This window comes from Penaeus chinensis, chromosome 9 (assembly GCF_019202785.1).
Source record: "Penaeus chinensis breed Huanghai No. 1 chromosome 9, ASM1920278v2, whole genome shotgun sequence".
Taxonomy (NCBI): domain Eukaryota; kingdom Metazoa; phylum Arthropoda; class Malacostraca; order Decapoda; family Penaeidae; genus Penaeus; species Penaeus chinensis.
The window spans coordinates 15,211,022-15,228,521 of record NC_061827.1 but is presented as its reverse complement, the minus strand read 5'-3'; the positions used below and the strand labels follow the sequence as shown (position 1 = coordinate 15,228,521).

Genomic DNA, 17,500 nt, shown 5'->3' with positions numbered 1-17,500 from the left:
GATGGATGGATGGATGGATGGATGGAGGGATGGATAGATGGATGAAAAGCTATATTCAATTCATTAAATTCTAAATATAACAAGTATTACCTTCAAGGCATCTGTAGGCAAGAACCGCTGTAAGTTAGGAGGAATTTCAGCCAAGGCCTCTGGAGAAAGCTTTTGCGACAGAAGGCTCACTAATTGTTTCAGGTTCCCACGCTCGAGTTCTAGCCATCTAACCCTCACCTCCAGATGATGCTGACTTTGCTGCAGGCTCTGCAGTGAATAATATTAGATCTTTAAATTTTTTTTCAAAAATAAATATAGAAAAACAAAATACGGGGCAACTGCCAAGACTATTCAGACACTAATAACTTTTCACATTTTTATTGTTTTTATTGTACCTGGTTTGAAGTTTCAAGTGCATGCTGCTGTGAGTTTGAATGATGAAGTTGTTCTAACAAATCTAAGTTCTGTCTCTTAAGGTTTCTATTGGCTTCTTGGAGCTTCTTGAAATCAGCATCTTTCTGGGGAGAGAGAGCCAGCTCTTCCTGGAGTACATGGTACTCAACTTCATAAGCATGGAGTTCTCTGCTCAATGACATTTCACAAGCCTGTAATCATGAGAAACAATTGTATAAAAAAGTTACATATCCACTGAGAGATAACCATATGGATAGTACACAATAATGACCTGACAGAACACAACTAGGGAAATACCTGAGACATAATGTTTCCTTGCTGAGAGAGTTGAACATTGGGCATGGTTGTTTTCATGTAATCCATGATCTGCTCAAATGAATCACATGCCAGCAATGCTTCTTCATGAGTTCTTAGCAACACTAATGCAACACGAAAGATGGCTTCCATCCCTTCCAGGAACAATAAATCTGTAACAGTAAGAAAGTAAGATAATGTGAAACTTATTCATGAATATTTACCAGGATAATTGAATTATTTCAACACGTGTCTATCAGGAGAATCTTGCAAGTTGAAAAATTTAAAGCATTAAGAAATTTACCTATATTACATAAGGAACACCGATATTTTGAAATCTTTATTATATAACTTGACAAGATTCAAAAAAGTTTAATCATCAAATCAAACAGATAATACCAACAAAAAATTAAGTAAATGATCATCATATCAAATAACACAAAAATACTAAACAATAAAAATGCTCTTACCAAATACACGAACAACAAAACTTAATGGGAACTGTGAAGCAAACATCGTCAGGAACCATGGAGCAGCAAAAAGCTGGGGTGTAACCTCATGGTTCTCCAAATGGTCGTACAATTTCCGTAGCTGGTCATGTAACAAGCGTGAGAGTTGATACATTTGTACCTGTTGATAAATCAAGAAATGTTAATACAAAATAAAGATAAACTTCTCATTAACAGTTTCTCATAGAAAATTCAGAAATTCACCCTTTCATACTTCATAACGCTCATGCTCTTCGAAAGACCTCAAAGCACAGTACAATTACAGTGTATCAAACTAACCTGAAGACCAATGAAGTCTGGTCTGTACTGACGTCTGCATCCCATTACATACATTATATGTTTGAGCAGATTGTAGGCAATTTCATCTTCTGCCTGCAAGTGATTGGATTTAATACATGCCACTGATTACTAAATGTTAGAAAGTTCAAGTATTTGTATGGTTAAAGGCAAGATGTTTTGCAGATACTTTGGCTACTGCTACATAACAATTTTGCATAGAAAAAAATTCATTATTCTAAGCAATTCTATGACAATAAGCACCTACTCTCCCTAAGATGATTCAATAACAGAATATATACTGGATGAGTTAAAAAAGCATGTCAGTAAAAAAAAAAAAGAAAATATTACTTACATGTAGTAACAAAACACCTCCAACAAAACTAAGGCCTTGGCAATAACCCACATCACTATCAAGAAGTGAATAAGCCTTTAGGACATTGAAGAGAGCCAGCTGACCAGGCCCAAGAGTCTGCATGAAGTAAGGATGGGTTGGGAACGTACGACCTGGTGATAAAAAATATCTATATGAACAAAGAAAACATGCTCTGTATTTTCTGTCTGACAAAAAACAAAAACACAAAAAATATGAACTCTAAAAATATCTCCTTTCTGATTATGCAAAAACATGGAATATGTAGCACCCATTTGTAACATTATTCATAATAATCTAAATTCTGTCTCATGTAAACACCTAAACTTTAGTCTACTTCCATTGCAATTTTGACATGAAGCTGGTATACATGAAAAAACACACACACAAAAAAACAAGATTTCACACCTAAATCTATAAGTATAGCATGGTGTTGTGATGTGAGGTCCTTGATCATGCTCTCAAATGGTGTGTTGTAATTAGGTACTTGCGGCAGTGCTTTTGGATTCCGTGCTATGTGTTGGTGGATAAGGAGCTCCCAGACATTCCCACGAACTGCTTTGGGAACACCTGTTACAGTAGAGTTCAGAGAGATGTCTTATTAGTACTGTAATATGCATTATACATCAACAAGATTTTTCCAGAAAAAGCTTCATTTATAAAACCAAATGAAAGTATAATGCAAAGCTCTCTCTTACCTTGCTTAACACCACTATGGAGGATGTTTGAATCAATTCTGACATGAGGTCTGGAGAGCATCAATTCCCAGGCCTGTACTGCCTCCCGTGGGAGGTCTTCTTCATCATAATTCAACCGTACTCGCAAGAGAGCTACCTCTTGCTGGTAAGCTTAAAAAAAATAAAGATAAAAAAAAAATAATAATAAAAAATTAAATAAAAAGTTTAAAATCTGCATTGAAAATAAACACAAACAGACAATCTCTTACAACTTATATTCTTAAATCATATTTCTCAACTGCATTAGAGCACTAAATGTTGAAACTAAAATTATTTGACATAATCCAAGTTACCAATGAATTCAAATGAACAATCAATAAACATCAAAGAACTTTACTAAGCCTACCTCTTATGCGCTGGCTTTCCTTCTCCATTCGATTAAGAAGAATCTGCTGGAATATTGCTTTCTTCCAGATCACTTTTAATTGTGCTATCGGTCTCTTTCCCAAAGGCCTTTCTAACTGGCCTCGTGACTTATCCTGTCCTTCTGTTGGTAGCAATAGTCAATGTAATAACTTATCTACCATATATTTTAGGCCTAGACATAGTCTCACTTAATGTTCAAAATCTATCTTGATGTGAATTATTTTCACTGGAATGGAATTTTATTGCCTGCATAAAAAATTAAATGTACAGAAAATAATGAATGTCTTAAGGAGTTGTGATCTCTTGACCTCAACAAATTATGACTAAAGGTCTTAACATGTATATGTAATCTGTCAACAAACTTGAATTATTTAAATGACAATGTGCATAAATATATATGTATATATAATGTTATCTGTATGTCAGACTACACCTGTACCATATAATACATTAAGTCATTTAGCATTGATCATTAATATTTTGTTAAATTACCTGTTTTGTTACAAGGAGACACCACACGCTGAAGAATTGCATGTCTGAATGAAGTAGAAGACGATGACTTACTACTGTTCTTTCCATCCGAGCTGTGTTCCTCCTCAGTTCGTGAACTTGATGATCCCACCTTCATAAAACTGACAAAGAGTGTGTGCAATATATAGAAGACATTTTTCATTTTTGGATGATCAAAACTGGTTAAAATATCAAGAGGCAACTATCAACAACCTAAACTTCTAGGCACTTGTGACTGCTAGCACTCATGTTATCAGAGAACTGTGTTTTCCACTGATTACTGTAATTCCCAATGTCAGAGTGACATCCTGTCCAAACATCCTGTGGTTCCCATTAGCTGTTACATTATATGAACTCATATTATACTGTTACTCCATCTGATTAGAAGTAATCTGTTAATAAGCACAATAACAGATATCAAACAGGAAAAACAATATAATAAAACACAAATTCCAAGAGTACATTTAAAGAAAAAATATGTAAATGAGAAAGTTCATACTGGCAATTCCCTAGCTCCTCTTCCTATCTGATAAACCCTTATTTCCAAGACTTTGCCTCTGCTTTGTAGATAAACAATAAGTTTTCCCACTTTTGTTTGAAGTGAAATTTTGTATTTATGTTTTGTATCATCCATATACTAGTTCACTGTACATTTCCAAATGCATGGTAACCTCATTTACAAAATATCCTTTAGAAACTGAAAATCAGGAAGGGGGAGGGGCAATCTAAAATAAAAGAATAGAATAGAAATAGAAAATGAGAGAAGAAAAAAAAAGTAAAATGAGTGGGGGCCACAATCGTTAGTGTGTGGGAAAAGGAGGGCAGGAGAAGGAGAGGGAAGGGGAAGAGAGATGGGGAGAGAAAGAGAGAGAAATAGGAAAAGGGGAAAGGGGGAAAAGGGAGAAGGAGAGAGAAAGGGAGAGACAAAAAAAAAATATAAACCCAATGCCACCGGGAAAATGCTGTGTTCATTTTAAATTCCTTTGTGAAATGTCTCTGCACATAGATGGCTCTGCTAGTGTGCTTAGCCACAAAGGAGTCAATTAGTAGGCCTTGTAACCTCTCTTAACTTCACCTTTCCCTGAATTGGAGGGAAAAATTTAATTTTTACTAATGCTATGAATATCGATGGTGTTATTTTTCTTATAGACATTATAATTACTATAATGTTATAAACATTAGTAACAGCAAAATAAGATAATGAAAAATATTTTCACAAATCAAGGAAAAGAGTAAACAGGCGAGACAGGAAGTACTCATAACTGGCTCGTTGGTGATTTAGTACAAGCATGGCCATCTATGTGTAAAAACAATTAATAAAGTAAACTCGCAGTGGGCATGAAACATATGTACATGCCATGCCCATCGGCATTGGGTTAAGAGAGGAAGGGGTGGAGATGAATCACATGTCGAGGCCACCCTGTGGTAATCTTTTTCCTGAACATACTAACCTCATTTTTATATGTCCTTGAGAAAAGGAAACTCCCAAAAGAAAGTGGAATGGAGTAAGAAGAAGAAGAGGAGGAGGAGGAGGAGGAGGAGGAGGAGGAGGAGGAGGAGGAGGAGGAGGAGGAGGAGGAGGAGGAGGAGGAGGAGGAGGAGGAGGAGGAGGAGGAGGAGGAGGAGGAGGAGGAGGAGGAGGAGGAGGAGGAGGAGGAGGAGGAGGAGGAGGAGGAAGAGGAAGAAGAAGAGGAGGAAGAAGAGATAGCAGAAGCAGAAGAAGCAGAAGAAGAAGAAGAAGAAGCAGAAGAAGAAGAAGAAGAAGAAGAAGAAAAAGAAGAAGAAGAAGAGGAGGAGGAAGAGGAGGAGGAAAAGGAGAAAGAGGAAGAGGAGGAGAGGGAAGAAGAGGAGGAGAAGGAAGAAGAGGAGGAGACAGAGGTGGAGGAGAAAAGATATAGAGAAAGATGAGGCAAGAGGAAGAAGAGAAGGAAGAGAAGGATGAGAAAGAGGATGAGCAGGAGGAGATAGAGGAAGAGGAGGAGAAAGATGAAGGGGAAGGGGAAGGGGAAGGGGAAGAGGAAGAGGAGGAGAAAGATGAATAGGAGATAGAAGAGGAAGAGGAGGAGAAATAGGAATAGGAAAAGGAGGAGAAATAGGAATAGGAAAAGGAGGAGAAATAGGAATAGGAAGAGGAGGAGAAATAGGAATAGGAGTAGGAAGAGAAAGAGGGAGAGAAAGAGGGAGAGGAAGAGGGAGAGGGAGAGGAAGAGGAAGAGGAAGAGGAAGTGGAAGAGGAAGAGAAAGAGGAGGAGAAAGAGGAAGAAGCAGCAGAGGAGAAAAAGGAAGAGGAAGAATTAGCAGAGAGAAAGAGGTAGAAGAGGAGGAGAAATAGGAGGTAAAAGAGGAGGACAAAGAGAAAGAGGTAGAAGAAGAGGAGAAAGAGAAAGAAGTAGAAGAGGAGGAGAAAGAGGAAGAGAAAGAGGAGGAGAAAGAGGAGGAGAAAGAGGAAGAGAAAGATGAGGAGAGAGGAAGAGAAGGAAAAGGAAGAGGAAGAGGAGAAGGAAGAGGATGAGCAAGAGGAGATAGAGGAAGGGGAGGAGAAAGATGAAAAGGAGGAGGAGGAGGAGGAGGAGGAGGAGGAGGAGGAGGAGGAGGAGGAGGAGGAGGAGGAGGAGGAGGAGGAGGAGGAGAAGGAGGTTGTTTCCTAGAAAGTGACTGTACCAGCAGCCATGCTTTGAGCTACCAGCAGTCCAATACCCTGACTGACAGAGTCGAGATGCCCTAGCAGACAGTTCAAAGCTTGACCCAAAAATCCTTTGCCAATTCTGCTGAGTAGTCATGGTTAGATCTTTACTTTTGGGAGCATGACCCCTTTCTCCCTGCCAGTGCAGCCTCCCACTGGCCAGTTAGTGGCCCCAACACATCTATGGTGCTGCAACCCTCCTGGTTAGCAGTTGTTAACCCTACAGGATAGCTTAGGCACAACTCATTTTTGCTGCTGTCAATCATGTTGCGATCCTATACAACAGCCTGGGATACTACTATCAATCTCCCATAGCCAGTTAGCTATGGTATGGATTATTTATTATGTTTTGCAACTGCTACCTTGTTCCCTCACTGAGTGGAGGATATGTTTGGAGTTAGCTACAGGCATGAATCCACTCTCCATCTGGGCTGCAGACCTACTCTGCTTGCTTATGGAATCCTCTCCCCTCCCCCCACACTGTCACCTTGCAACTGATATTGCTCATGATGAAACTGAGTTGAGATTTTTAATTGATTTCATACCACCTTTAACTGTTGCATCAGACCTCTCAAACATATCATATTTACATGAAAACCAAAATAAAAATAAAAAGGTTCAACAAACTTACATGTTTCTCTTTGGACTAACAGGTGCACTCTCTTTAGCTGCCTTCTCAGCAATCATCTTCTGCTTAGCTGCTGCCCGTTTGGCAAGGAACTCACGCCTCATGGAATCTCCCCCAGAGGAACTGACAGTAGATGAGCGAGGCCGGTGACGATGGCCAAGAGGGGAGTCACTGAGGCCTTCCATGCGCACTTTTTGGGGGGTTGTGGTTGAGGTATGGTGCTTCTCCCCAGAGCCACTCCCAGACGAGCTGGACGACTGATCCTGGGATGGTGAAATGATTATCTAGAATTGTGATCAGACAGGTGTGATTAACTCAACTGAGTAATGCTCCCTTCCAGGCATCAGAGACAACAAAACCTAACATTCCACCAACTTTCTCCTGGTAAAAGTTGAAAATTTAAGGGTATTTTCAGCTGGAGGGGTTGAAAGTGGGTTGAGGAACTGCAGCCTTATGGGATACATTTTGATTTTATCTTTCTTTCTAACACAAGAAAATCATTAAAAAATATGTATTCTCAATGTAGTATTCAATATCGTTATTCATCTATTTTTTGCTCTGCATTCAGATCTATTAATTTATATTCCTATGTAAATGTATGCTACTATATTCCATAGTGTATTTATCATTACCCCATTATCATGATCATCAATAACAGTTATCTGTCATTACCATTATCAAAATTATTGTTTTATTTTTTTCATTTTATATCTTCATTCGCATTTATTCAATCATCTTCCAATATACTAAGCTGTAAATGTGTAAATGTGTATTTATTTCAAAGCATAAGATCATTCATAAACATGCCCATACATTCATTCACAAATGTGTATCCTCAAGCAATCATTCAATACCTCTGCAGGTGATCCCTCTCGTTCAGCACTCTCACTTTCTCGTCCCTCCCGTTTGAGTAACTGGTTGAAAGATGTTGCCAGGCTCTTTTTGGCTCGACGTATGGAGGACTCAAAATTCGCACCTATATGGAAATCTGGCCTGTTGGAATGCATCTCTATTAATCAACAGAAAAAGAGGATACCCTAAAAAAATAATTACATGAGAATCTTCTTAAATGCTTACATGCAGCAAGAAGTAATGAAAAATTAATAACCTAATTAATTAGCCTTACCAAAGTCCCATTAATTAATGAGTGAAAAATCAGAAAACACAAATACAAAAATGAGCAATTCTCAACAAGGATACAAGACTTCCCATAATCCACTTACTTAACTCCACCACCAGGTAGGGCTGTGTGGGTGTGAGTCGATTGCTTGCATTCAAAATGAGCTCTGAGGAGCATCATAAGAATATTATTCTGAGCCTGAGTATCTGAAACCTCTGCCCCCTCATATTTTGCAATAAGGGTTGTCCGATCGTCTTCTGGCAGTGAATTCAAGCGTTTCATAATAACTGTGTGGGCTTTAGCTGCCGGCATCCCTATCAATAAAAAGAAGATAAATTTAAGAACTTACTCCTCTCTCGTCTCCATAACAATTTATCACAAAAAAAACTAATATGGTTATAATGAAAAATAACATTTCACATAAAAATTCACATAAGAAGGTATTACCTTCAACTTCTCCACACAGTTGGCTGAACCACCTCATTGGACATTGATCACACAACAGGTTTTCTTGTCTTTCACGTAACTGTGCTTCATGCACCGCAGCAAATGCTTTACTAAGAGCTGCAATTTTAAAAGATATTTAATCATTATACTTTAATGATAACAATATCAGTATTTCAGAGCTTCTATTGGGACACATATTTAATAATTGTAACAATGGTCAAAGATGCCATTTCCATATGGTATAGAAGTAAATGAAAGTTGATATATGGAATCTACATTACTGTTATATAAAATTTTGTTTATGACAAGTTCTTCATTACTTCAATCTTTATAATAATGACTGAATAATCATTTTAACAACCTTGCATGATTTCATCAGTAACTGAGCTGATCTGGCACTTAAAAACATATCCAAGGTAGCAAGGGGTGTCACCACTTATCTCTCGGCAAATGAATCCAAAGTGATCATTCTGTTTGACGCCCTGAAAAGACAACATAAAATGAAAGTAATATCATCAGTATGAAGTACAAGCCTGTTAAAATAAAAGGTGTATATCTAGGAAGGCTAGCGAGACAATAATATCTGTAAACATTTTCTCCTTGTTTTTAAACTTTAAACTGATGATGTACTGAATGACAGACAATGCAATATAAAAAATAAATAAATAAAAAAAAAGAGGGAAAAAAGTGAGATGGAGAGAGTGAGAGAGAGATAAACATAAAAAAAAAAAAAGATAACATGGTAGTGTTGACAGAAGACAGGATAACAGGGTCCACAGACAAGAATAGAAATATACAGGGGAAAAAAAAGAGTATAGAAAACAATGATAAATAAACATTACTATTAAAAAAACAACAAAAAACATTCTGCTCACATACAAACCTCAGCCCGTTCCAGTGATAATATAATAAACTTTTCTTAGGATTTGCACTGCTGACAACTTTATCACTCGAGCAGACAAGCGAATGGAAATGCTTATCTCTGTAGAGATAATAGTGATAACAACATAATGACTCTCTTGACACCTTCTATGCTTGCTTAACCCGAGAAAATATGATGTTCACTGTGTTGTCTTGTAAAATGTATCTACACATAGATGGCTCCACAAGTGCTCAGTCACCAAGAGCCAATTAGTACTCTCTGTGATTTCACCTGATTTCACCTCCTTGAGTTTTCCGGATTTTTTTTTCGTAATGCTCTTCACCTATTAACAATGAATTTAACGACTGGCTAGTGGCCACTATCATGGGATTGCTTGTGTTTCCCACATTCAGTACTTCATGCACAACATTTTTCATAAGAAAGAAAGAAAGAAAGAATGAAAGACAGAAAGAAAGAAAGAAAGAAAGAAAGAGAGAAAGAAAGAAAGAAAGAAAGAAAGAAAGAAAGAAAAAAGAGAGAAAGAAAAAAGAAAGAAAGAGAGAAAGAAAGAAAGAAAGAAAGAAAGAAAGAAAGAAAGCAAGAAAGAGAGAAAGAAAGAGAGAAAGAAAAAAGAAAGAAAGAAAAAGAAAAAGAAGAAAAAAAATGGAAGGAAGGAGGGAAGGAAGGTTTTCCTTCAGTCTAAGTGCCTGTGTCTAATAGTGACACCAAACAAACGATGTCGCTAATATCAGAGAAAGCCGAGCTCCATCAGATGAGCCAACTTTGCTGGGTATGTCAAGATATAGTGCCATCTGTGACTCTGGCTACCACAACCATTCCATGAAATGTGCCATTGACCAAGGATATGCTGTTCCCATTACTACTGGCATTATAATTAAGACAGCATCATTAACTAGCAATATAAATAGGATAAATAATTTCACAAAAATCACAGAAAAGGGTAAACAGGTGATAGAGCTAGGATTAGTAACTGGCTCTTTGGTGACTAAGCCCTTGTGGAGCCATCTATGTGTAAAAACAATTAATAAAATGAACTTATTGTGGGCATGGCATGTACATACACTAGGTTAAGCTGTGGTCTCATGAGCACTAATTTAAACAACCAGTCTGTGATATCATCCAAGCTTTGAAGTGACCCACTACCTATATACTACCAATTTCCCAAATTCATGCACCTGATTTTAGTCATTAAACATTTTGATGAATTAAACACTGTGAGCCTAAACAAAGAAGATATCAGTTTCTATCAAATGAAATTCTTTACAGAAATAATTAGCACACTTAACCCAATCGGCACAAATGGCAAGAGTACATGCCATGCCCACTGTAATATAAGTTTATTTACTGTATTTAAACACAGATGGCTCAAAGTGCTTAGTCGCAAAGAAGTCAGTTATTATTCCTACCTATCTCATTTGTTCACCCTTTTTCTTGATTTTTGGAAAGTTTCTTTTGTATTATATGTCTTTAATGTCACCAAGACTTTATAAACAATTTAATAATCATAATATTAGTCAGAATAATAACAGCATCAATATCAAGAGTATTAGAAAGAAAAATAAATTTTCCTGACAATTCAGGGAATGGCAGTCACTAGGGCCTACTGATAGACTCTTTGATGGCTAAGCACAAAAAAACTACAGGGAGCAATACATATCCATAGTGATTAGGTTAAAAAAAATATAAGGTTGTAAAATACATCAGTCAAGTAAGTATTTCTTAGTTGACTAGAGACTCTCTTGCCATACCCTAGTCACCAATTCCAAATGACCATATTTCATCAAATCTCCAAAAGTTGTTACAGAACGTTTGAGCATTCAACTTTTGACTAGAATCCTTGGCTTGAACTTTTTTAGACTTCCTTTGCCACCCCAAGTAAAAGACACCCCAATTTTTCTGGACCATATTCCAAATCATAGAGGTGCTCAAACCGTCTACAAGGGCCTAAACCAATCCATATGTTTTATCATAATGTCAGTAACTCTTCATAAATCTAGCAACAAACTGACCACTAAATGGACATGAGCATAATCAATAAAAGTAAATAATATTACAAAAATAATAATAATGATAATAATAATCATAATAATAATAATAATAATAATAATAATAATAATAATGATAATATCATCATTAATGTAGATTATACTTTTAAATACTGTATCACTTCCCTTTCAGGATCACATAACCACTTACCTGGCAACAGTGGGCAATATCTCTAAAGTGTTTGTTGAGCTGAACTGACTTGACCTCTGGATTAATTAGCTGGATTTCACTCCGTCCAATGTGGAACAGCATTGTACGGTTGAAGTCATGGCTCAGCATCTGATGAAAGTAAAATATTTACATGTCATATAATTTGATTAAAATTAAATGGTAATGGCTTAATATCCATATTCTTATTAGAAATTTGAAAATTATAACAATATTCATCAGATAATAATGACCTACATCAAGGAATGCTGATAATTACAAGAGATTAACATAGAAGTGATACCAATTGATCAGTTCACAACTTACCCAACCAACACTTCCAGCTTGATAGAAAAAAAAATTATTTCATTTAAGTTATCATTAAAAATAACCAAATACATGAGTATGTGGCTTACTGAAAAACTGTATGGTTATGGTGCATGTTTAAGCTAATGCATAGAACATCTCTTTTTTTTTTCTCTCTCTCTCTGTCTATCATGAAAAATACAATAGTGCAAATAATCACCAAACATAATAGCCAAAAGTAGTATCAACTATGATTCTCACCTATCATGAACCATTTCAAAGTGTGAAACAATTACCTATACCATACGCCTAAAGATTTTAGACTAGAACTCCTCTTTGTCCACTTTTTACCACTCTTTACCTTTTCTATGTCTATTTTTACCCTTCATCACTAAACAGAATAAAGAAGAATGGAAAAGAACAGTCAAACCAATAAGTGGACATTCCTAAGAAAATATTTTGGAATCTGAAAGGAATATCACCATGAACCCTCTAGCCAACAGGACATGGGTTCTTTTTATGCCTCTGAATAAAGAATATGCACAGAAATTTTGCAAGATAATATTTCATATTTAGTAAAGATTACTAAAATAAAAACATTATGCTTAATTTGTAAGTACAAGACACCAAATGGATAATGGTGCAAAAAATATATAAAAAAGAAAGAAAACCTTACTCTTAAATCACAATCATTATAACGGATGCCTCTAGGTTTTGCGGTTATGCTGCCTATTGAACCAGCTCGAGCACGCATCCCATGTTCCTGTGTAGTTGGTGCCCTGGAATAAAGCAAAAAATTATGAGCTACTAATCTTTGTTTATATTTTCAAAACAAAAGTTGTATTTGATACAATTACCGATAAAAATGGAAATCCAAGATTTCCTTAAAGATTATGCGAGGGAGGAGGAAGAAATTGATAAAAATTTACCTGCGAAATAACTGACTAGAATCTCCAGAAATTGTTCTCAGACGCTGTCGAAATGGCTCAACAACGGACAACTCTGGTGCAGATGATTCATCAGATTCTGGGGTGTCTTCTTTGTCTCGTTGATTGTCAAACCCTAAGAATTTAGGAGTCAGGCATGCTATTAACAAATCCACAGATCAGCTAGGTCAACAAAATCCCATTATTACATAATGAAAGCTTAAAATATTTTAATATATGGTGAACAGCATTTGTGACCTAAAATGATCTTGTTTTTATCTCTTCCTTACAAAAGTATTTCTAAAGGATCTTTCTCATAGTTTTCTGCCCCTTTCATTTCCTTAAAGAGTTAGCTAGTCAAGTATCAATGTGGAAAATTATTACAATGACCCCCCCCCCCCAAAAAAAAAATGTAGAAGGCAATAAAAATATACAAGAACATTTTCATGATAATAAAAACACCAACTTTGACTAGCTGCCGCTTCAGTTTCAGCGTTGAGGCTGGTGGACCTATATGTCATCATTTCCACAGCAGGGTGGCTCTCATGGTCTGAGGTAGAGGGAGCCTTGCATGATGGCTCTGTTGATGACTGCGATGCCTGATCTACATTCCCCCAGAGTGAGAATCGTACTTTGGCAGCCTTGTGGGGCTCTTTGTTCTCCTGGTCTTTTTCTTTGCCTTGGCTTGATGGTAAGAGAATTTTCCCCAGTTCCTATGAAAAAAAAAAGTTATTGGAATACATCTGTCCATATATTTATCATATATCCATATAAGTAGGAATAAAAAGTATAGCATCAAAAAGAATATGTGTGCAAAAGAATCTAAATTTGCAACTCTATTTTTTTTAAGTATGAATTTTAAAGAGATTTTGTGGGTATAAGAATAAAAGCATTTTTGTAAATAGGCTAGTCCAGTGTCCCCTGCAATAAATGAGTAAGTTACAATCAGTCTGCAAAAGACATGTAAGTCCATTTACAAAGATATCTTAGTAATATTGTAGGGATTAAAAGTTTTCTCACTACAAACGATCATAACTATTATGGTCTAGGTTAAACACAGAAACAGTAAAGCTAAACTCATCACTTCTATGTATTGTACTAAATTATCAATAATATGCATGATACTTATCATCACTGGAATTACTATACTTAACTACTGTAAACACCTAAAAAGGTAAACCAACCAACATCCCATAATATTCTAATAATGAACTATCAAATCTCTATTAGCTAGATACTGTATTAATGCACAACATCAAAATCAAAGTTCTAGTTTCAATGTACATAGGTAGGTATAAAAATATTATACAAAATATAACCATCAATGTTACAAAAGCAAAAAACAATAAAAATAAAACCTGTGTAAATATGTCTGGATAAGCAGAATAAAAGTTTTAGTTAAGGCATAAATTGCAAATCAACTGGGATGTCATAAAATTTACAACAAATATAGTCCAGTATCAAGCTATGACTATTCCGTTACATGAATAAATAAACACAAATTCTGTATTTAATCTAAAAATGGACCGGAAGTGCAGGGATAAAAGACATGACAACAGATAGGCACACACAACTAGGTAATTAAAAAGCAGGCATGATTATACTGGGAAGCAAGTTAAATGATGTCAGTGAACGTATGCCAGTTGTTATGATTGTTTCATCAAATCAGCGCATTCAGATATTTCTCTTCTTTATCACAGCCACCATGGAGCATGTTAGTTCACTATCTAGTAAAATTCACATCACAGATTGTGCAAACACCAATTTGAAGTATCAAAAACACATTTTCCCTCCCTTTTTAATGTAGAAAATTCTTCAAAATTATTCCTACTTTCACTATTCATTTGGTGGCATCCTGCAGACATTATCAACAATCAACATGTTCTATTCAAAATGTGTAAATACAGAACAAATGTACAGCACTGAACACAGACATGGTTTTCAGTAGCTATTCCTCTTCCAAAAAAGCAACATGAAAAAAGATCTTCCATGAAAAATCTTTCACATTCAAAACTGTTTTCATTTCCAATCAATCAGCTGGTTAATTGTATTAGTATAATTAATATAACATGAAATTCTACTACCATCTACTAACTCAATCTAAGAGTCAATCACCAAAGCAAATGAAGTTTACATTCTTTAGCCAGTAACAGTTAACAATTATCATAGTCGAGTTGCTTCTACCATCTACAAACTGGGCAAGAACCACCTCTTACCCTGGAGTTACTACGACTGCGAGGTTCAATGTCTGACTCACAGAAATTGGAGAATACAATATTTGGTACAGATAGACCACTGCCTTCTTGCTGATATGATATAGCAGCACTATTTGGCTGTATGTTACCACTCTGTTGGAAAAAGGAAAAGAATGTGTCCAGGTATTCTCATGACTACTCCTCTCCCTTGCACCATCTCTTTTCTGGATGTTTCTTGTACAATTGCCTGCACATATACCTGGTACACCCTATTTTCAATGAATAATAGAAGTGGCAAAGATGTGCTTGTTTCTCATTCTAAAGCCTGAGATAAAAAAAAATATTGAAGCATTAGCCTGAAAATATATAACTGTTAAATCATTTTCTACATACAAAATAAGTGGATAATTTTATTGTGTAAAGAATTTACCATCACTTTGCCTTAGCAATATATGCTGAGAGAGAGAGTGAGAGAGAGCGAGAGAGAGAGAGAGAGAGAGAGAGAGAGAGAGAGAGAGAGAGAGAGAGAGAGAGAGAGAGAGAGAGAGAGAGAGAGAGAGAGAGAGAGAGAGAGAGAGAGAGAGAGAGAGAGAGAAAAGGATAAGTCCGATATGCAAAGCTGAGCCTCGCCCAAGCTATGCCCATGAGGGGAGCCCAGCCTGTGTCAACTAATGCCAACTCACTGTATATATGTATATATGTATGTATATATGTACATATATATATTATATATATACACATATACATATGTACATATGTATATGTGTATGTATATATGTATGTATATGTACATATATATATATATATATATATATATATATATATATATATATATATATATAAATATATGTATATGTAAATGTATGTCTCTATGTATATATATGTATATGTATATATATTTTTATATGTATGTCTAAATATATATATATTTGTATCTGTATACATCTATGTGTGTATATATGTGTGTGTGTTTGTGTATGTGTGTGTGTGTGTGTGTGTGTGTGTGTGTGTGTGTGTGTGTGTGTGTGTGTGTGTGTGTGTGTGTGTGTGTGTGTGTGTGTGTGTGTGTGTGTATATATATATATATATATATATATATATATATATATATATATATATATATATATATATATATATATATGTGTGTGTGTGTGTGTGGAATTCATGTCGAACAAATTGCAAGTAGAACAATGAAGGGAAGTACAGGAAAACACACAAATGTGCCGAAGGCCTTTTCGCATTTACTGCTTCATCAGGGCATATAGAACAAGAGATACATAGAAGTATATATATGTACTTGGCGGTCAGGTCACGTCGGTGATCAGGTGAGCAACAGCCTTGGCTAGTTTGTGGCTCCCCATTGCGGTGTTGAAGTTGTTAGTAGAGTGTATGTATGCCACTTCTACCATCTTTCTTTGTTGTGGGGGCAGGCCCTGTTTTATGATGGAGGCCTCCATCATAAAACAGGTTTGCTCCAATCCATTTAAACTGTATATAGCATGAGAATATAAAAAAAGACAGAGGTGCTCACGCTCCTGCTGACCACTGAAAATGGGGTGTATCAGCTATAGCGCAGGCAATTGTACATTGCCTTCCAACCAACTTTTACAATAGTTTATCCATGCACTGGAAAAAATGCATTTAACCCATTAAAACTGTGGGTGCATGCACATACACTGCACTGTGGTTTGGTTTGGTTTATTTTTATTTTCCATGTGAATGGCTTCAATGTGCTAACTGACTGTGAAGTTAACAAAGAATAAAGCTGAAAATTCAAGGAATAGGGTAAACACATGAGATTAGGTAGGCTTAGTACTTAATTACTTTGTGACAAAGTGCTCAGCTAACTACATAAATAAAATTAATGAAACAAAACCACAGTAGAAAATGTATGTCCCCAGCACCAATTGCCACCAGGAATGGCATGTGTGTAAATGCCATGCCCACTGTGAGTTTATTTATCAATTGTGTTTACACTTAAATGGTTCTACAAGTGCTTTGTCACCAAGGAGTTAAGTCCTTGGATACAGGCACTTCACTAACTGCAAGTGATCCCAAATTTGGGCATTAGGCTTACTTGAGTGGCCACTCTCATAGGTGTGTGGCTTGTAGGCCAGATGCACAAGAACACACATAGGCAGTGTCAAGATTCCTTGCCTCCCTTTTGTAATGTTATTATCTTTTTTTCTGCATAAGTGTTTTTTGCTTTCTTGCCATTTTCCAATATCATGATTGATATGCTGTATCCAGATGGTAATAGACAATTTTCCTTACACAGGTGCCATATCATCTCCCTAGGTAGTGCATAATTCAGTAAAAAATCTCAATATTCTGTAATACAACCTGTGCCACCAGTCACACCTGGCAGGAATGGGATCATGAGAAAGGAAAAGTGTCCTCCCTAGAGTAATGTAAGAGCCCTTTCATAATGCCCAATGAATCTTACCACCCTCCAAGAGGGTGATCAGTCATTGTGATAAGTCATTCCATCACCCCAGCCTCATGACAGCAAGTTTCCACCACCTCAGTTCTCATCCAAATTTTTCCATGACGTTATGATCCCAACACTCAACCCTCAAGCCAATTTTTTCATGACATCATGGTCATGTCATTCAGATTGTAGGGGTTAATTACTAGTCCTATCTCCCC

General features: G+C 36.3%; 1 protein-coding gene across 3 annotated transcripts in view; it reads right to left on the bottom strand.

The window, feature by feature from the left end:
* Positions 1 to 17,500, bottom strand: part of LOC125028512 (TBC1 domain family member 1-like) — a 29,259-nt gene that overhangs the window by 3,273 nt on the left and 8,486 nt on the right. The window contains exons 6-25 of one of the 3 annotated variants that reach the window (XM_047617861.1): positions 14,873 to 15,004; positions 13,123 to 13,369; positions 12,660 to 12,792; positions 12,407 to 12,509; positions 11,428 to 11,556; positions 8,710 to 8,830; positions 8,349 to 8,465; positions 8,005 to 8,215; positions 7,636 to 7,774; positions 6,785 to 7,044; positions 3,525 to 3,592; positions 2,941 to 3,081; positions 2,556 to 2,705; positions 2,266 to 2,427; positions 1,840 to 1,991; positions 1,488 to 1,580; positions 1,170 to 1,329; positions 703 to 872; positions 387 to 596; positions 91 to 258 (exon numbers count right to left, since the gene is read on the bottom strand). In XM_047617861.1, coding sequence (XP_047473817.1) covers positions 91 to 258; positions 387 to 596; positions 703 to 872; positions 1,170 to 1,329; positions 1,488 to 1,580; positions 1,840 to 1,991; positions 2,266 to 2,427; positions 2,556 to 2,705; positions 2,941 to 3,081; positions 3,525 to 3,592; positions 6,785 to 7,044; positions 7,636 to 7,774; positions 8,005 to 8,215; positions 8,349 to 8,465; positions 8,710 to 8,830; positions 11,428 to 11,556; positions 12,407 to 12,509; positions 12,660 to 12,792; positions 13,123 to 13,369; positions 14,873 to 15,004 — 3,066 coding nt within the window. Of the gene's footprint in view, positions 1 to 90; positions 259 to 386; positions 597 to 702; positions 873 to 1,169; positions 1,330 to 1,487; positions 1,581 to 1,839; positions 1,992 to 2,265; positions 2,428 to 2,555; positions 2,706 to 2,940; positions 3,082 to 3,452; positions 3,593 to 6,784; positions 7,045 to 7,635; positions 7,775 to 8,004; positions 8,216 to 8,348; positions 8,466 to 8,709; positions 8,831 to 11,427; positions 11,557 to 12,406; positions 12,510 to 12,659; positions 12,793 to 13,122; positions 13,370 to 14,872; positions 15,005 to 17,500 lie in introns of all 3 variants that reach the window. The other 2 variants (XM_047617860.1, XM_047617862.1) reach the window with 2 other exon arrangements.